General features: G+C 40.2%; 1 gene segment (V, D, J or C); it reads left to right on the plus strand.

Annotated features, from left to right (window-relative positions):
* The window catches only part of LOC122552345, a 20,962-nt gene extending 7,776 nt beyond the window's left edge, over window positions 1-13,186 (plus strand). The window contains 6 exon segments of the C gene segment in view: window positions 3,960-4,259; window positions 6,335-6,643; window positions 8,505-8,813; window positions 9,263-9,592; window positions 12,450-12,577; window positions 12,718-13,186. Of these exon segments, the coding sequence occupies window positions 3,960-4,259; window positions 6,335-6,643; window positions 8,505-8,813; window positions 9,263-9,592; window positions 12,450-12,577; window positions 12,718-12,726 (1,385 nt within the window).
* The last annotated feature ends 310 nt before the right edge of the window (window positions 13,187-13,496 follow it).

Below are 13,496 nucleotides of genomic sequence, written 5' to 3' on the forward strand. Positions count from 1 at the left end.
AATTGAGCAGATATATCTGCTCAGATCAAAACTGTTGTACAGTGTGTTCCCGTGTTACTCGACCGAGTTGTCAGCTGTTCCTGACCAGTTGTAAATCGACCCGTTCGGACACCTGAATCTCAGACATTTGAATTACATGCGGCGCTTCAAAACCACTTTTGTCTGCCAGAAATTAGGCATCACAGAATTGAGAGACCTGACTGAATTCTTACAATCAGAATAAACACTTCAGTAACAAATTGTTAGACCCCTGAAGTCAGGTGTTAGCAATGAAGGATATATCATTCAGTGAGACAGAGGGAAATATGCTGCATATTTTCTTTCCGCCTCTCTTCTCAGTGACGCATTTAGTGGCACAATGTAGAATCAAATTATTAAGAACTTATTGTCAGCATGTAATGTTACTGGCAAAGGTGATGTTACACTTCAAAAGCTTCTAATCTATTTCAACCTAAGCAGACAATCTGGTGCAGCAACATACATAGGATTAAGGGGAAGGGAGTTCACAGTTGAAATCCAGTGACAGTAAATTTATGGCAGAGCAAATCCTAGTTTTATTCCTCTACAGTTCCCATAGAGCTTGAAAAATTCGGAATTGCTATCAAACCATTCTTGGATAATCGTTGAAATGCTACTTTCATCGTGTAAGCATTTTGTAACAATCCCTGGTTGCTGAAATCCTTGGTTAATTATTAACAAATTTGTGCACTCTCAAACCGGTAGTCTGTGTTGTCGGAGATTGTGTTCAGATCTGGTATAATGTAGTGGTAGTGTCTCTGACTCTGAGACATGTGAATTGTGTACATTTACAATGTGTTGGAGAGGAATGTAATACCATGTCTTATCCGGTTAATTGGGGGGGAAAAACATTGAGTTCTTTGAGTTCTGCTGGAAGTCCACTCACAGAGGCCTGTGAAATCGATTTAATCGCTGTCCAGACTTGGGCCTCAGGTATTAGACGGAGGTTTGGCGATTTGCAGCCTGTTTCAACTCAATATTTGTTCCCTGGCTTTTGGGAATTGTTAGCTGGGTTAATAGTGTAACTCCTCAAAGAAATCCGGGATCTTGACTTGCTGTTCTATCAATACCATTTATAACTAACCCACAATTAATTATTCCCAAAGCATATTTGATGACATTAAGTTGGAGCAGTTTTCGTTTGTATCAAACCATTACTGTTCAGTCCGGTGGGATTTTGGTTGAATCCAACACTTTGGTGTTAGCTTTTCAACCAGTCTTCAACGGATATCTCAGATCATCCAGTACACCTTCTTATAATGCTTTTCCAACAGAAGTCAGGTAAACTTAATCACTGTCTAAATCAATAGGTATAATTTCTCGTTCGACAAAATATGAAAACAATTTGCTGAAGGCGGATCACTGCACTTGAAATGATAAGCTTCCTTTCTCTGCACAGGAGCTGCCAGACCTGCCGCATTTCTTCAGAGAATTCTGTTTTTATTTCGGATTTCAAGCATTCAAAGTTTGTTGTTTCATATAAAATGTACTTTATATGAAACAAGTTGTTCAGAGAGAAAATATATTTTACCAAATTGTGAATTGTCAGAAATATTTAATACCACGTCATCGTTGAAAGTGAGTGATCTCATGTAGAGCCATAAATTCAGAAGAAACTGTATGATGAAGTAACAACCTGTTCCAGAGGGCAATGGCTGCTGTATGGAATTATAGAATCTCTATAGTGTGGAAACAGGCCATTTGCCCCAACAAGTCCATACCTACCCTTTGAAGAGTAACCCACCCAGACCCATTTCCCTACCCTATAGACCGTACATTTAACGCTAACAAATACATCTAACTTAGATATCCCTGAACACCACGTGCAATTTAGCATAGCCAATTCACCTGACCTTCGCATATTTGGAGTGTATTTGGGTGGGAGTTATTCTGACCACTCAAACAGAGAATATCAATGTTCCTGTTCCAAATAATCAACACGAATTTTTAAAGAATGTTTTTAACAATTAATTTGTTGATATATCGTATTGAAAAGTGTCCAGCAACTTTGCTAGCTGAATGAATGACACAATAATAGGAATATATGATCAGGAATAAAGCACTCAGCCCCACTTAAAACATGGTACATCTGCGAGCTAACCTTTGACTAAAACTCTTTAACACATCTGATTAACAAGCAATAACTATCCCAGATTTAATGATTCAACTGCACATAACAAAGAGAAAAACCATTTCTGAAAGATATTTATGGTGGAGTAGGCTGAAAGTTGGAAGCTGGTGATCTCGTGAGGAGGTAGGTTGGTGATGTGGTAGATTTTGAGCTGATAGGCCGTGAGGTGTTGGGTGGCTGCTGGGTAAGCTTGCATGCACCTAGTCTGGCAGGGTGGCATCAAAGCAAATCATAATGGTCAGAAGGAAATAACTTGGTTACATTGTGCTTAGTAGGTGAGGGGTCGTTTAAGCAGCAATGTAGGGTGTCTCCCTGGTGCCAAGATGGTTAATTGAGTGGCCAGCAGGCTGCAGGGCTGGTTAGTTGAGAGCTGAGGAGGGTGCAGGACTGGTTAGTTGGAGGTGGGCAGGGTGCCAGGCCAATTTGTTGAGAGGTCAACAGGGTGCAGGGCTGGTCAGTTGTGAGGTGGGGAGGGAGTCATGTTGGTTAGTTGAGTGGAAAACAGGGTGTCAGACTGGTTAGTTCAGACATTGGCAAGACGTCAGACTGGTTAGTTGAGAGGTGGGCAGGCTGCCGGGCTGGTTAGTTGAGAGGTGGGCAGGGTATCGGGAAGTTTAGTTGATCGGCTTAGCAGAGTGCTGGGCTGTACTGATGTGACAAGCGGATATGATGTCAAAATGTAAAAGTCGGAGTGTGGCGAAGGGCAGATGGGAACAGAGCTAGGATGCAATATGCACAGGTTGACTTGGGTAAAATGAGAGGTCAGTGGTGAAGGTCTGAGGTCATATCTGGTGGAGTGGCATCCTGTCAGGGGTTGTGAAAAGTCTGATTTCAGGACTAGATTCACCAAGGACCAGGTGCAGTGTAGCAGGAGTGGAATTGAGTGAAAAGAATCGAGATTACATTCTCGTCCAGAATATGGATTGCCTTGAATGTGTGTTATCTCTTGCGATGAGGGTCATGTGTTCCGAGGGTGAATGAGCGTGTAACAGTGTAGGGGTTGTCAATGTGAGTGGAAATTGAGGTTGAGAGAGAGAGTCCGAGCGGTGGTTAGTCTGAGAGATTAGAGTTTTACCATGAACTGCTTGTAAGTTTAATAGTTATTGAAGTAAAAGAGTACTTGTTCATCTCTCGAATCATATTCACATAAATGCTCAGTTCAGCTAGCTGTCACACTCCAAAGTCTCTGAACATTAATGGTCCTCTATGTTTCAGAGGCTTCCAGAATTCAGATAATTGTCAAGTCGATCATTGAGCTTCCAGATAATTGGCATGATATCAGCTGTGACAGACATTCTCTCAGTCCCAGTGCCCTGCAACTGCCTTCTTCACAGAGAGGAGATTCTGACTGACATTGATAAGCGAGGAAGGGATACTGGACTAGAAACGTTCACTCTGGTTTCTCTCCACTGATGCTGCCAGTTGTTGGGTTTCTCCAGCAACTTCGGTTTTTATTTCCAATTCCAACTTCCACGTTTTCTGGGTTTGCATTTTGTGAGACGACTGTGCTCGTCACCTGCAATCCAATGAAAGTGTTAGTTGGGGAGATTTTCTAACAGTTACTTTTCGTGGGATCAGGGCGTTCTTATTTCTAAGTTATATAGTAATGGTCAAGGTCGAGGGCATGTTTCTGAAGAGGGAAACAATAGATCATGATGAACGACTGATTGGAAACAAAAATAAACTCAAGGTATGCTGAAGATTTTAGCAGGAACACACTGGCATACATTTACAGCTGAGGAAACATTTGGGTCACCAATAAGGTCGAATTAACCGCAAGTAACTTGATCAATTGTTCATTCTATCCTAGAAACTGTATCTACCCCCACACTTTATGGACTTGTCTCCTCCTGTCAGCAACACAACGCCGACGGTTCAGTGATCTTTGGTTGTTTGGCCATGGACTATTCCCCTGACGTTACCAAGGTGACCTGGAAGAAAGGTGGGCAGCCAATCACGACTGCATTGAAGACTTATCCATCCGTGAGAAACAAGAAGGGAACTTACACCCTGAGCAGCCAGTTAACCCTGCCTGAGTCGGAAGCGGATTGCAGCAAAATCTCCTGTGAGGTTCAACACAGCGGGTCAAAGCAGAGCACTGGAATGCCATGTAAGTCTTGTGGGAACTGAGGTGAACAGTACATCTGTGGTTAACATGAATAGGGCATTAGTTATAATACATTTGACATAGCCATAGAGATATACAGCACAGGAAAAGATCATTCGGCCCATTCAGTCCAAGCCAATCAATAACAGTTCCCTAACTGTTCCAGTTCAATATGTCCGCAATTGATCCATTGCTTTGTGTGACTTGGCATTTCTTATATGCATCTAAATATTTCTCACATATTATGCGAGGCTCAGCCTCGACATGACTTACTGGCACTGAGCTACAGATTCACACCCTCTGTGTGATTTTGTTTTCCCCGTTATCCTCCTGTCCTGACCTTAACTCTATGCCCTTGAGGCATTGCTCCATCCATTAAGGGAAAATGTTTTGTTCTGTTTACTCTGTGTATGTCTACCATAATTCCAGACATCACAATCATCTTCTCTCTCAATCTTCTCTGCTCCAAGGAAAACACCAGTTTGGTGAATCACATTTTATAATTAAAAACTTCCAGCCCAGGAAAAATCCTGGAATATCTCAACAATGCTGCCTTCTGTCTAATCACATTCCTTCCATAACATGGAGTCCTATACTATGCATGATGCTTCATGTCTGGCTTAACCAGTATTTCATTAATTTCCAGTATCATCTCCCAACACCTAATGTAAATGTCTTGGCTCATAAAAGCAAATACCCTTCACACATTCTTAGCCTTTTTATCCCCCTGCCACATTACTATAAGGGATCGATGGGCATGCAATCCTTTTCAGGGTTCCACCATTCAAAACATAATACCTCTTAGTTTCTTCTGACCAAGTGCATCACCTTACAGTTATCCAGAATGATTTCAATTTGCCATTTCTCAGCACAAGTGGCCAACCCTTCTGTATCTTGCTGCAATCTAAAGCTATCATGGTCACTACCTGCCAACATGGCAATTTTCGCTTCATCTGTGAACTTACTAGCCAAATCTCCTGCAGTATATTCTAAATCACTTTTACGTAATAGAGACATCAATAAATCAACACTGAATCCTGCAGAACACCGCTAGACATATACTTCCAGCCACACAAACATCCTACGGCCATTATCCTCTGCACTCCGCCACTCAGCTACCTCAGGATTCAATTCGTCAAATTGACTTGATCTCACCTGGCTCTGATCTATATGATCATCTGGACATCGACTTATTTCTGCGAAAACACCATCAAATTGGTCAGACATGACTTCCTCACAATAAATTCGTGCTGAGAATTGTTGATTACTCTTCCAGATGAAGGTTAATTCCCCTCTCCATCGTTACAATGTCTTCCCTACTACTGAATCTAGCTTGAGCCGAGCCTGTGGTTTCATTGTTTTTCCCTTCATCCGTCCTGCATAACAATACCACACTGGCAGTTTTGCCATATCCCCTGTGGCCAGGAATTATAAATTATTGCCAGCGACCCACTATTTCATCCTTTGCCTGGCATACATTTTATCTGTCCTGGAAATATAACTATTATTCATCCAGCAAGGCAGCACATCACATCATCTATCCTCATTCCTGAAAAAAAGCATCACAACACTTCACCATGTTTTCGATACCCACATATTCCCTCACACTGATGAACATCAACAATCTTTACCGCCCTTCTACATCTTTCCCTGTCTCGCTTGAAGGCATTATATTTGGAATATTGAACTGCTACTCCTGCCCCTCTCTCAACATGTCTCCATGATATCAACACTTTTTCCTTTATGCCGTTAACTCATCTGCCTTGTTTATCATACTCCTTTCATTGAAATGAATACCATCCAACCTTACTATCTCACCCTCTGATTTAACTGGCCTATCATTTCTGTGCCTTCTTGACTTCCTTGCTGTGACCTGTAGTTTTGGCATTACATTGTCATTATCACATCGTCCAGCTAATTGTAATGTGTTGATCTCAGCTTCTATAACACTCTGCATAATTATGATACTTGTAATATCAAGGTTAGTATCAATTAGCCATAATAAACTTTGTTATAATAGAAGTGAATGTATTTGTTATCAAATTTGTGAGATAATTTATGCAATGTTTTTCATAAAGGTCCACTTCTCCAGCCAACTCTTCTTCTCACCGTGAGTCCCAGTGAAGAAATCGCAAGCAGCAAGTTTGCAACCATCGTGTGTTCAATCATTGATTTCCATCCGAAGGAAATCTCCGTGACATGGTTGAAAAATGGCCAATCCGTGGATTCTGTTGTCTTCACATCTCCTGTGTGTGAGGTGGATGGGAACATCTCGGTGATGAGTCGGCTGACAGTCCCTTCTGGTGAATGGTTCAACAGCGCAGTGTATACCTGCCAGGTCACTCATGGAGAGAACACTCAAAGTCAAAACATCACCACACCCCAGGGTAAGACATACATACGAGAGAACTAGAAATCATTTTGAACTCCGATGTTAATCAGATACACACATTTATCAAATTTAGTGAACAGCACTAAGGTGTACAGCTTCCCATTCACAAACGTGTCATGTATTTCAGTTTGAGTGTTACATTGGCGTTGCTCATAATTCAACATTATGTCAAATCAGAAAAGCATGTTTCCCTCTATACTGAAGACATATAGACAGTGAGCTGGATTAACAGTCTTTTTTTAAAGTAGTTTGTTGGCTGACCACATTTGGAGTGGCAGAGTGCCGAATCCATACCTGGTGACTTGCTTAAGGATAAAGGGGTTGGGGATGGGGGAGGGGTCCGTGTCTTGTGGGGGCCGGGGAGCAGGGTCAGAGAGGTATTTCTTTGAAACATAGAACATGCTGAGAGGCCGAGATTGGGTGAACGTGGAGTAAATGTTTTTGCCAGTAGGCTAGAGTAGGACAAGATGGCATATCCTCGGAGTCAAAGGGTGCACCATTTGGCACTGCGATGGGGAAGAATTTCTTCAGCTAGAGGGTGGTGCATGTGTGGAATTCATTGCTGCAGAGGGTTATGGAGGCCAAGTCAGTGACTGTATTTAAGGTGGCGATAGATCGGTTAGTACATGGAGAAGGCTGGAGAATGGGGTAGAAGAACATACCAGCCATGATCGAATGGCAGGGCAGACTCGATTGGCCGAACTGCCTCATTCTGCACCTTTATCTTACTATCTTGTGGTCTCAAAATGACATGGTAAAAATGTGCAGCGACCCTTTTTTTCAAAGTAGATCAAAATGTGTTCAGTGCTTCATTTCCAGCTCAGGAATGACCTGTTGTCCTTGGGCATTGTACGTCATAGATTTTATCTGGTACTGAGCTCTTCAACTTCATTCATGGGACCAGATCGCCGACCAAGTTTGTATCACATTTTATTAATCTGGATAAACATGACCTAATTGAGCCTCTTTAAGATACTCTCTGCAATTAGTGGCTGTGGCAGGAGAATACATTTTAGTGGTAAGGCTACAGTAGGGATGAACGATCTAGGAATTTGAGTCAGGCTGATTGAGCCCAGGGTGAGGATGGAAATGTTCATGCAGTGAGCAGTGGAAGTCTGAATAATACTCGTGCAAATTTCCATCAAGTTGGTAGAATAATTTAAGACACTCGTATTTGTTTAGTCTCTGTTCTACTAAGAAATTCACTGTTTTGTTTTTAGATCTACTCCAAATTTGACAGGAGTAATAATATCTCGTGGTATGTTTTAGAGAATGATCTCACACCAATAATGTCAATTATTTTCAATAACGTTAAACATATTGAATAGAATTTCTGTGACTGATCACTGCCCCGTAACACCTTATATCCTCTGCAAATGCATGAGAACAAAGACAATAATTATGATTGATTACAGTTTGCCCAAAATTGGGGATGTAATGTGGCATCCAGAATGCCCAGCAGCATTTGCAAGTAAGTTTCATGAACATAGAAATGAAGTCGTTATATTCAGATTACTCTTGTCACAAGTATCAATGGATGGTCGTAAGTGAGAGAAGAAGTCTGGAAGGAAGATAATTCCATGTGTTACACCATGGTATCTTTGATTTTACTTTTTCACAGGTTTCACTTGTTACAAATCCAGTGTTCTTTATGAATGATTACACGGGGCATGTTATAGATAATAACAAATGTTTTCACAAATCAAAATATCTCAACAACAGGAACCATCATTTTAGCAATAGTTGGAAACTGCCATGTCAAAGGTGGTTTCTTCACTTCATGTGGGAGTAGCCTGAAGGCTCGGTGTTTTGATTCTAAAGAGGCATTTTTCATTGATTTGATTTTTGTTTCATAGGAGGTAATGAGTGCCACGATTACACAGTTAAAATTCTACCACCGCCAGTAGAACAGGTCTTACTGGAGGCGACGGTGACATTAACATGCGTTGTGTCCAATCTTCCTTCTGGAGTCAATGTCACCTGGATACAAGAAAAGAAGACTCTGAAATCAGAGATTTCTAACCAGCCTGGAGAAGATCCCGACAGCGTGATCAGCAAATTGAGCATTTCTACTCAAACCTGGCTGAGTCACGTTAGTTTTGAATGTGTGGTGAACCATCCATATCTACCGACTCCTCTGAGAGACTCCATCCACAAGGGAAATGGTGAGCGGTGAGATGAAAGAACAAAGTATTCCATGTGTAATCTAGATCCAGTTACATACATGGCATGCTTAGATTGGCTCCAAATAACGTTGGGAGCATGAAAGATGTGTCTGATGGCAGGATAGCTAAATATCTGATTGAGAACAGAATGGACCAAAGGTTGATCTTTTATGATCATAAGTCAAATAAAGTGGTAAGAAGCCTGGTTTATGTTTTTAACATCAGCAATGACAAATGGACAGGATGTCTTAGTTGTGGGTTAGAAACATGGAGTCGACTTTCGAATTAAACTCTTTACTCTTAATGAACAGAATGGATATCATTCTGCTGGTTTAGAAAATGAGAGTGTAATTTAAAAACAAAACTGGCATATTTTAATATGTAGTGAAATTGCAATATTGATTCTGGATTTTTATAATTGATTTATGTTTGTTTCAAATATTCTTCAGGAGAAAAGCTACTGGAGCCATCAGTGTCTATCCTACTGCCACCAACAGAAGACGTTTCCGCTCAGAGGTTTCTCTCCCTCACCTGTTTAGTGAGAGGCTTCTACCCCCGAGAGATCTTCATCAAGTGGACAAACAATGACAAGCCAGTGAATCCCAGTAACTACAAGAACACCGAGGTGATGGCGGAGAGCGAGAACACCTCCTTCTTCATGTACAGCCTGTTATCCATTACAGCAGAGGAGTGGGCCAGCGGTGCTTCTTACTCCTGTGTGGTGGGACATGAAGCGATTCCATTGAAGATCATCAACAGAACAGTCGATAAATCCAGCGGTAAACCGAGTTTTGTGAACATTTCACTTGCACTGATGGACACTATTAATTCATGTCAATAAAATCTCAAAGTTGCTTTTAATAATTCAACAAAAGTAATAAAGCTTTTTCCTCAAATTGTGATTTAAATATACAACCGTTTAATTAATTGTGCTTCCCACTTTTACTTATATTCCACCTGTAAAGTTAAGTTGGATTATTAACAGGTCTAGGACTCGTGTCTTGTGCAGTTAATGTCCCCTGCTCAGGTAAACTTAGGATCGGAGGCAGAGTAAAGCTCACTCAATGTCAGATTCTGCAAAGTACCTTAACCATCTTAAATTCCATTAAAACGAAATCTGAAAATGCCCAATTTCTCTCAAGTAAAGACCACGAACTTGAACTTTGTTTTCCTGATTCCCCGATTGCACATTCTCACAAAATTCATGTCGGCTTTAAACTGCCACAATGCAACAATTGCGAACGCAATATTAAGAGACATTTGGAATTAGTTTTGATTGGAAAATGCCAATCGCAAACAGTGCAGCGTAAGTTGAATATAACCCTTGTTTCTGTGGAACGAGGGATCTTGTACCAGTGCAGTGGTTGACAGAATGCATCTTTATTTCCACACCAAAGAGACCCGAAAGGAAGGTTATTGTTGTTGAGCCGAGGTAGGGGGAGAGGGGAATTATTAATGGTCTGTACTCTTACTCACTCTGCAGAGTTTTCAAGACAGAAGTCCTCTGTAATGTAACCCAGTTGCTGACAGTAACAGCCAGCTTCTTATTTACTGTCCGAAGATTCCATGTTTCCATATAAAATAATACATTTGTGTCTGCCGAATTCGATTGACCCTATTAATCGTTTGTTAACATTGACTCCCCTTAATCCAAAACTGGTATTTACATCATCCCAGTTTGTCGTCCATAGTTTTGTCTCAGTTTTCTGGAGCACATGGGGATAAATTCTGGTATTCGAACATCTGACATAATTTTGCTTCACGTACAGAACATTTGTAGATATTTTGTAATCAGAAATGCAATTCTGCATATCTGGAGTAGTGGGGATTTGAGATCAGGTCTCTGGTCTCAGAGACAGAAATTCTTTCGCTGTAACAAAAGAGTTGCTCACATCGAGGGCCGAAGGGCCTGTTCTGCGCAGTATTGTTCTATGTTCTAAAGCATTTATCTCTCCACGACGATCAGAAATGTTCCTGACAACATCAGAGTCAGATATAAATGTTGACAATCCATAAAAACTGGAACAATAATTCAAATTACAGTCTAGTATAAGAGCTGAAACAGTTTCAGAGAAATGCTCACAAATACACACATAAGAACACATACACAGGCTCTCACCTAAAGACACTAGCTTATGCACACACATAAAAGTGCACACAGATGAACTGTCACACACTCTTACATACACAGAGCCACACATGCAAATGGTACTTGAACACATCTAAGCTCCCACAAAAACGCACATACACAGAAAAAATAGCACGTGCACAAGTGAACAAGGATATCCACACATAATTACGAAAAGCATAGACGCAAATTAATACACAAATGGACATGACTGCATTTCTATTCATGCAGCATAATGCTGACAGACATGCATTCGTACGCACACAGATACAACATCTGAAAAATGTCCTCCCACATGTAAACTCACACAGACACATATGAGCACAGAGTTAGACATTAATAGTATTATTTTTTTAATTTTCATAATCACAAACATATGATTGCAGAGGCAGCTTAATTTATTTTTAAACCACTTTGATCAGCACTTATACATGGTCACACACACACATAAATTCAGAGTCTCACATGCAGACGCGCAAGTAATGGGGCGTTTATTAAACAAGGAGAATGGCACAAGCGTCAGCAAACATCCACACATAATAACACAAACAAGCACATCAGACAGTGGTTTAGGATAGATTGCCACACAAACAGAGATCATCACGCAAAGATAAACATCCACCAAACATGACGTTGCATGCTCACATTTATTGAGCACAAAAATGAAAATAACCTAATGTAGGTAGGACCTGAAATAGACAGATCCTACTGTCTATTGGTAGGATGGCACTAACGAAAACTAAACATGCACAAGGACATTAAAAGATTAACAAAGGCGTCAACGAAGTGCCATTTTAGCATGATGATGCTTACACATTGTGAAGGGAACAAGATTTACATACAAAATACACGTGAGCACATCAGCAGTAAAGAATATGAGTATGTTTATTTATGCACACACTCCAAAATGGGCAAGTGCAAAGTAAGAGACACGCCCACAAACACAAGGAAAAATATACACATCAAGCAGTAGAAAAAATAAATTAAGAGAGACATGGACAAAAACTTAATCCTAAATATGCAGATCCTACAAACAAAAATATGAAGCAATGTTTTTACTGTGGATGAAATTTATGTTCATGATTTGCCAAGCAATTGGTCACCAATATATCATGAAGATGAGAACCATATTTGAACCTTTATCCAGTGATGGACAAATTTTTGAACTAAACTGCGATCACAGCCCATATTTAAAGTATAATGATAATATTAAAATATTTGTTCTCAGTAAGTATTCCTCAAATGATAATATTCTTCAATGATAGATTAAAAGGCAAAGTAATTCAAAGTTTTCTGGCACGGACAGTAAGGAAAAATGTACAGTTAGTATTAGTAATTTCTTGCTGCGAGTCAGTAATGCATTAGTACATGCAGATAGAGTCAAACTTGAGAAACACCTGACTGCCTGAAGAAGATGTAACGGTCTCTAATTACAATACTTAGGTGCAGATAGATCAGTCAGGATCAATAAACAATCTGAATACGTTCTCTCGGTTTTATATTTATAGATTCAATAGATCGCACTTGGATTGAAGACTATGAGGATGATAATGGCAACATCTGGACAACTGATTCCACGTTCATCACCCTGTTCTTCCTGAGTATTTTCTACAGTGCTGCCGTCACTCTGGTGAAGGTGAGAGTAATCAAATATTTCACACAGCAAGGAGCCAAAGATGTATTGTGAAATATCAAAGTGTGCCACTGAATACAACTGAGAACCTGAATGCATCTGATCATAAACATCTGCATCATGACTTTATCTCTCTTTTCCAGGTTAAGTGAATGAGTTGTGGACACCGTAGATTTTCCTCATCTATTTATCAAGGCTTCTGAATTCCCAATCTACAATCTGTCCTGTTGCTGACTCGAACAGTGAGTTCACTTAAGTTTGTCAGTGTGTAACTGTAATAAATATTGATGGCCTTTCGCTTTCACTTTGATATCTTTGAGATTATTATAGTTGGAATAATTTATAGCTTCCCAATTCAACTTGTTTTTTTTTTACTTGTTCCTTATTCAGAATGGTTGCCTCCCTTATATGTTGAGCCCTTGTATTCTCTTTCTGGCGAATGTTACAGATGTACATAAAATTCACGGCTCATAGTGCATGCAATCTCGTCTCAATGTAGCATCCAGTCAATATATTCACTTCTATTAACTTTAACATAAGCTTTTCGATTAAAATGCTTCTGAAATGGTTAATAAATCTTGAATGAAATGCACTAACTTTGAGTTTGCTTGATTCTTTCTTCAAGTCCAATAAGTAAAAATATATTTTCCCAAGGATACACGTCCCACTCCCTTCCCAGCAAACACTTTTCACTTGATCTGTCCAGTTGTGTTTCATCCAGTCATAAGGTTAATGCTGCGCCACCAAGTGGACCACTAATATAAATGCATCTTTCACACTGTCTGTCTTAGAGAATTCTCCAGAGGCAGAATGATGAGACACCGTTTCCTCTTAAGTACAAATCGTCACACCCACGTGTCATGTGATAAGAAAAATCAGGAATATTGCTCCTCAGAAACGTATAAGAGGCAAGCAATGGAAT

Source organism: Chiloscyllium plagiosum, chromosome 8, assembly GCF_004010195.1.
Source record: "Chiloscyllium plagiosum isolate BGI_BamShark_2017 chromosome 8, ASM401019v2, whole genome shotgun sequence".
NCBI classification, from domain to species: domain Eukaryota; kingdom Metazoa; phylum Chordata; class Chondrichthyes; order Orectolobiformes; family Hemiscylliidae; genus Chiloscyllium; species Chiloscyllium plagiosum.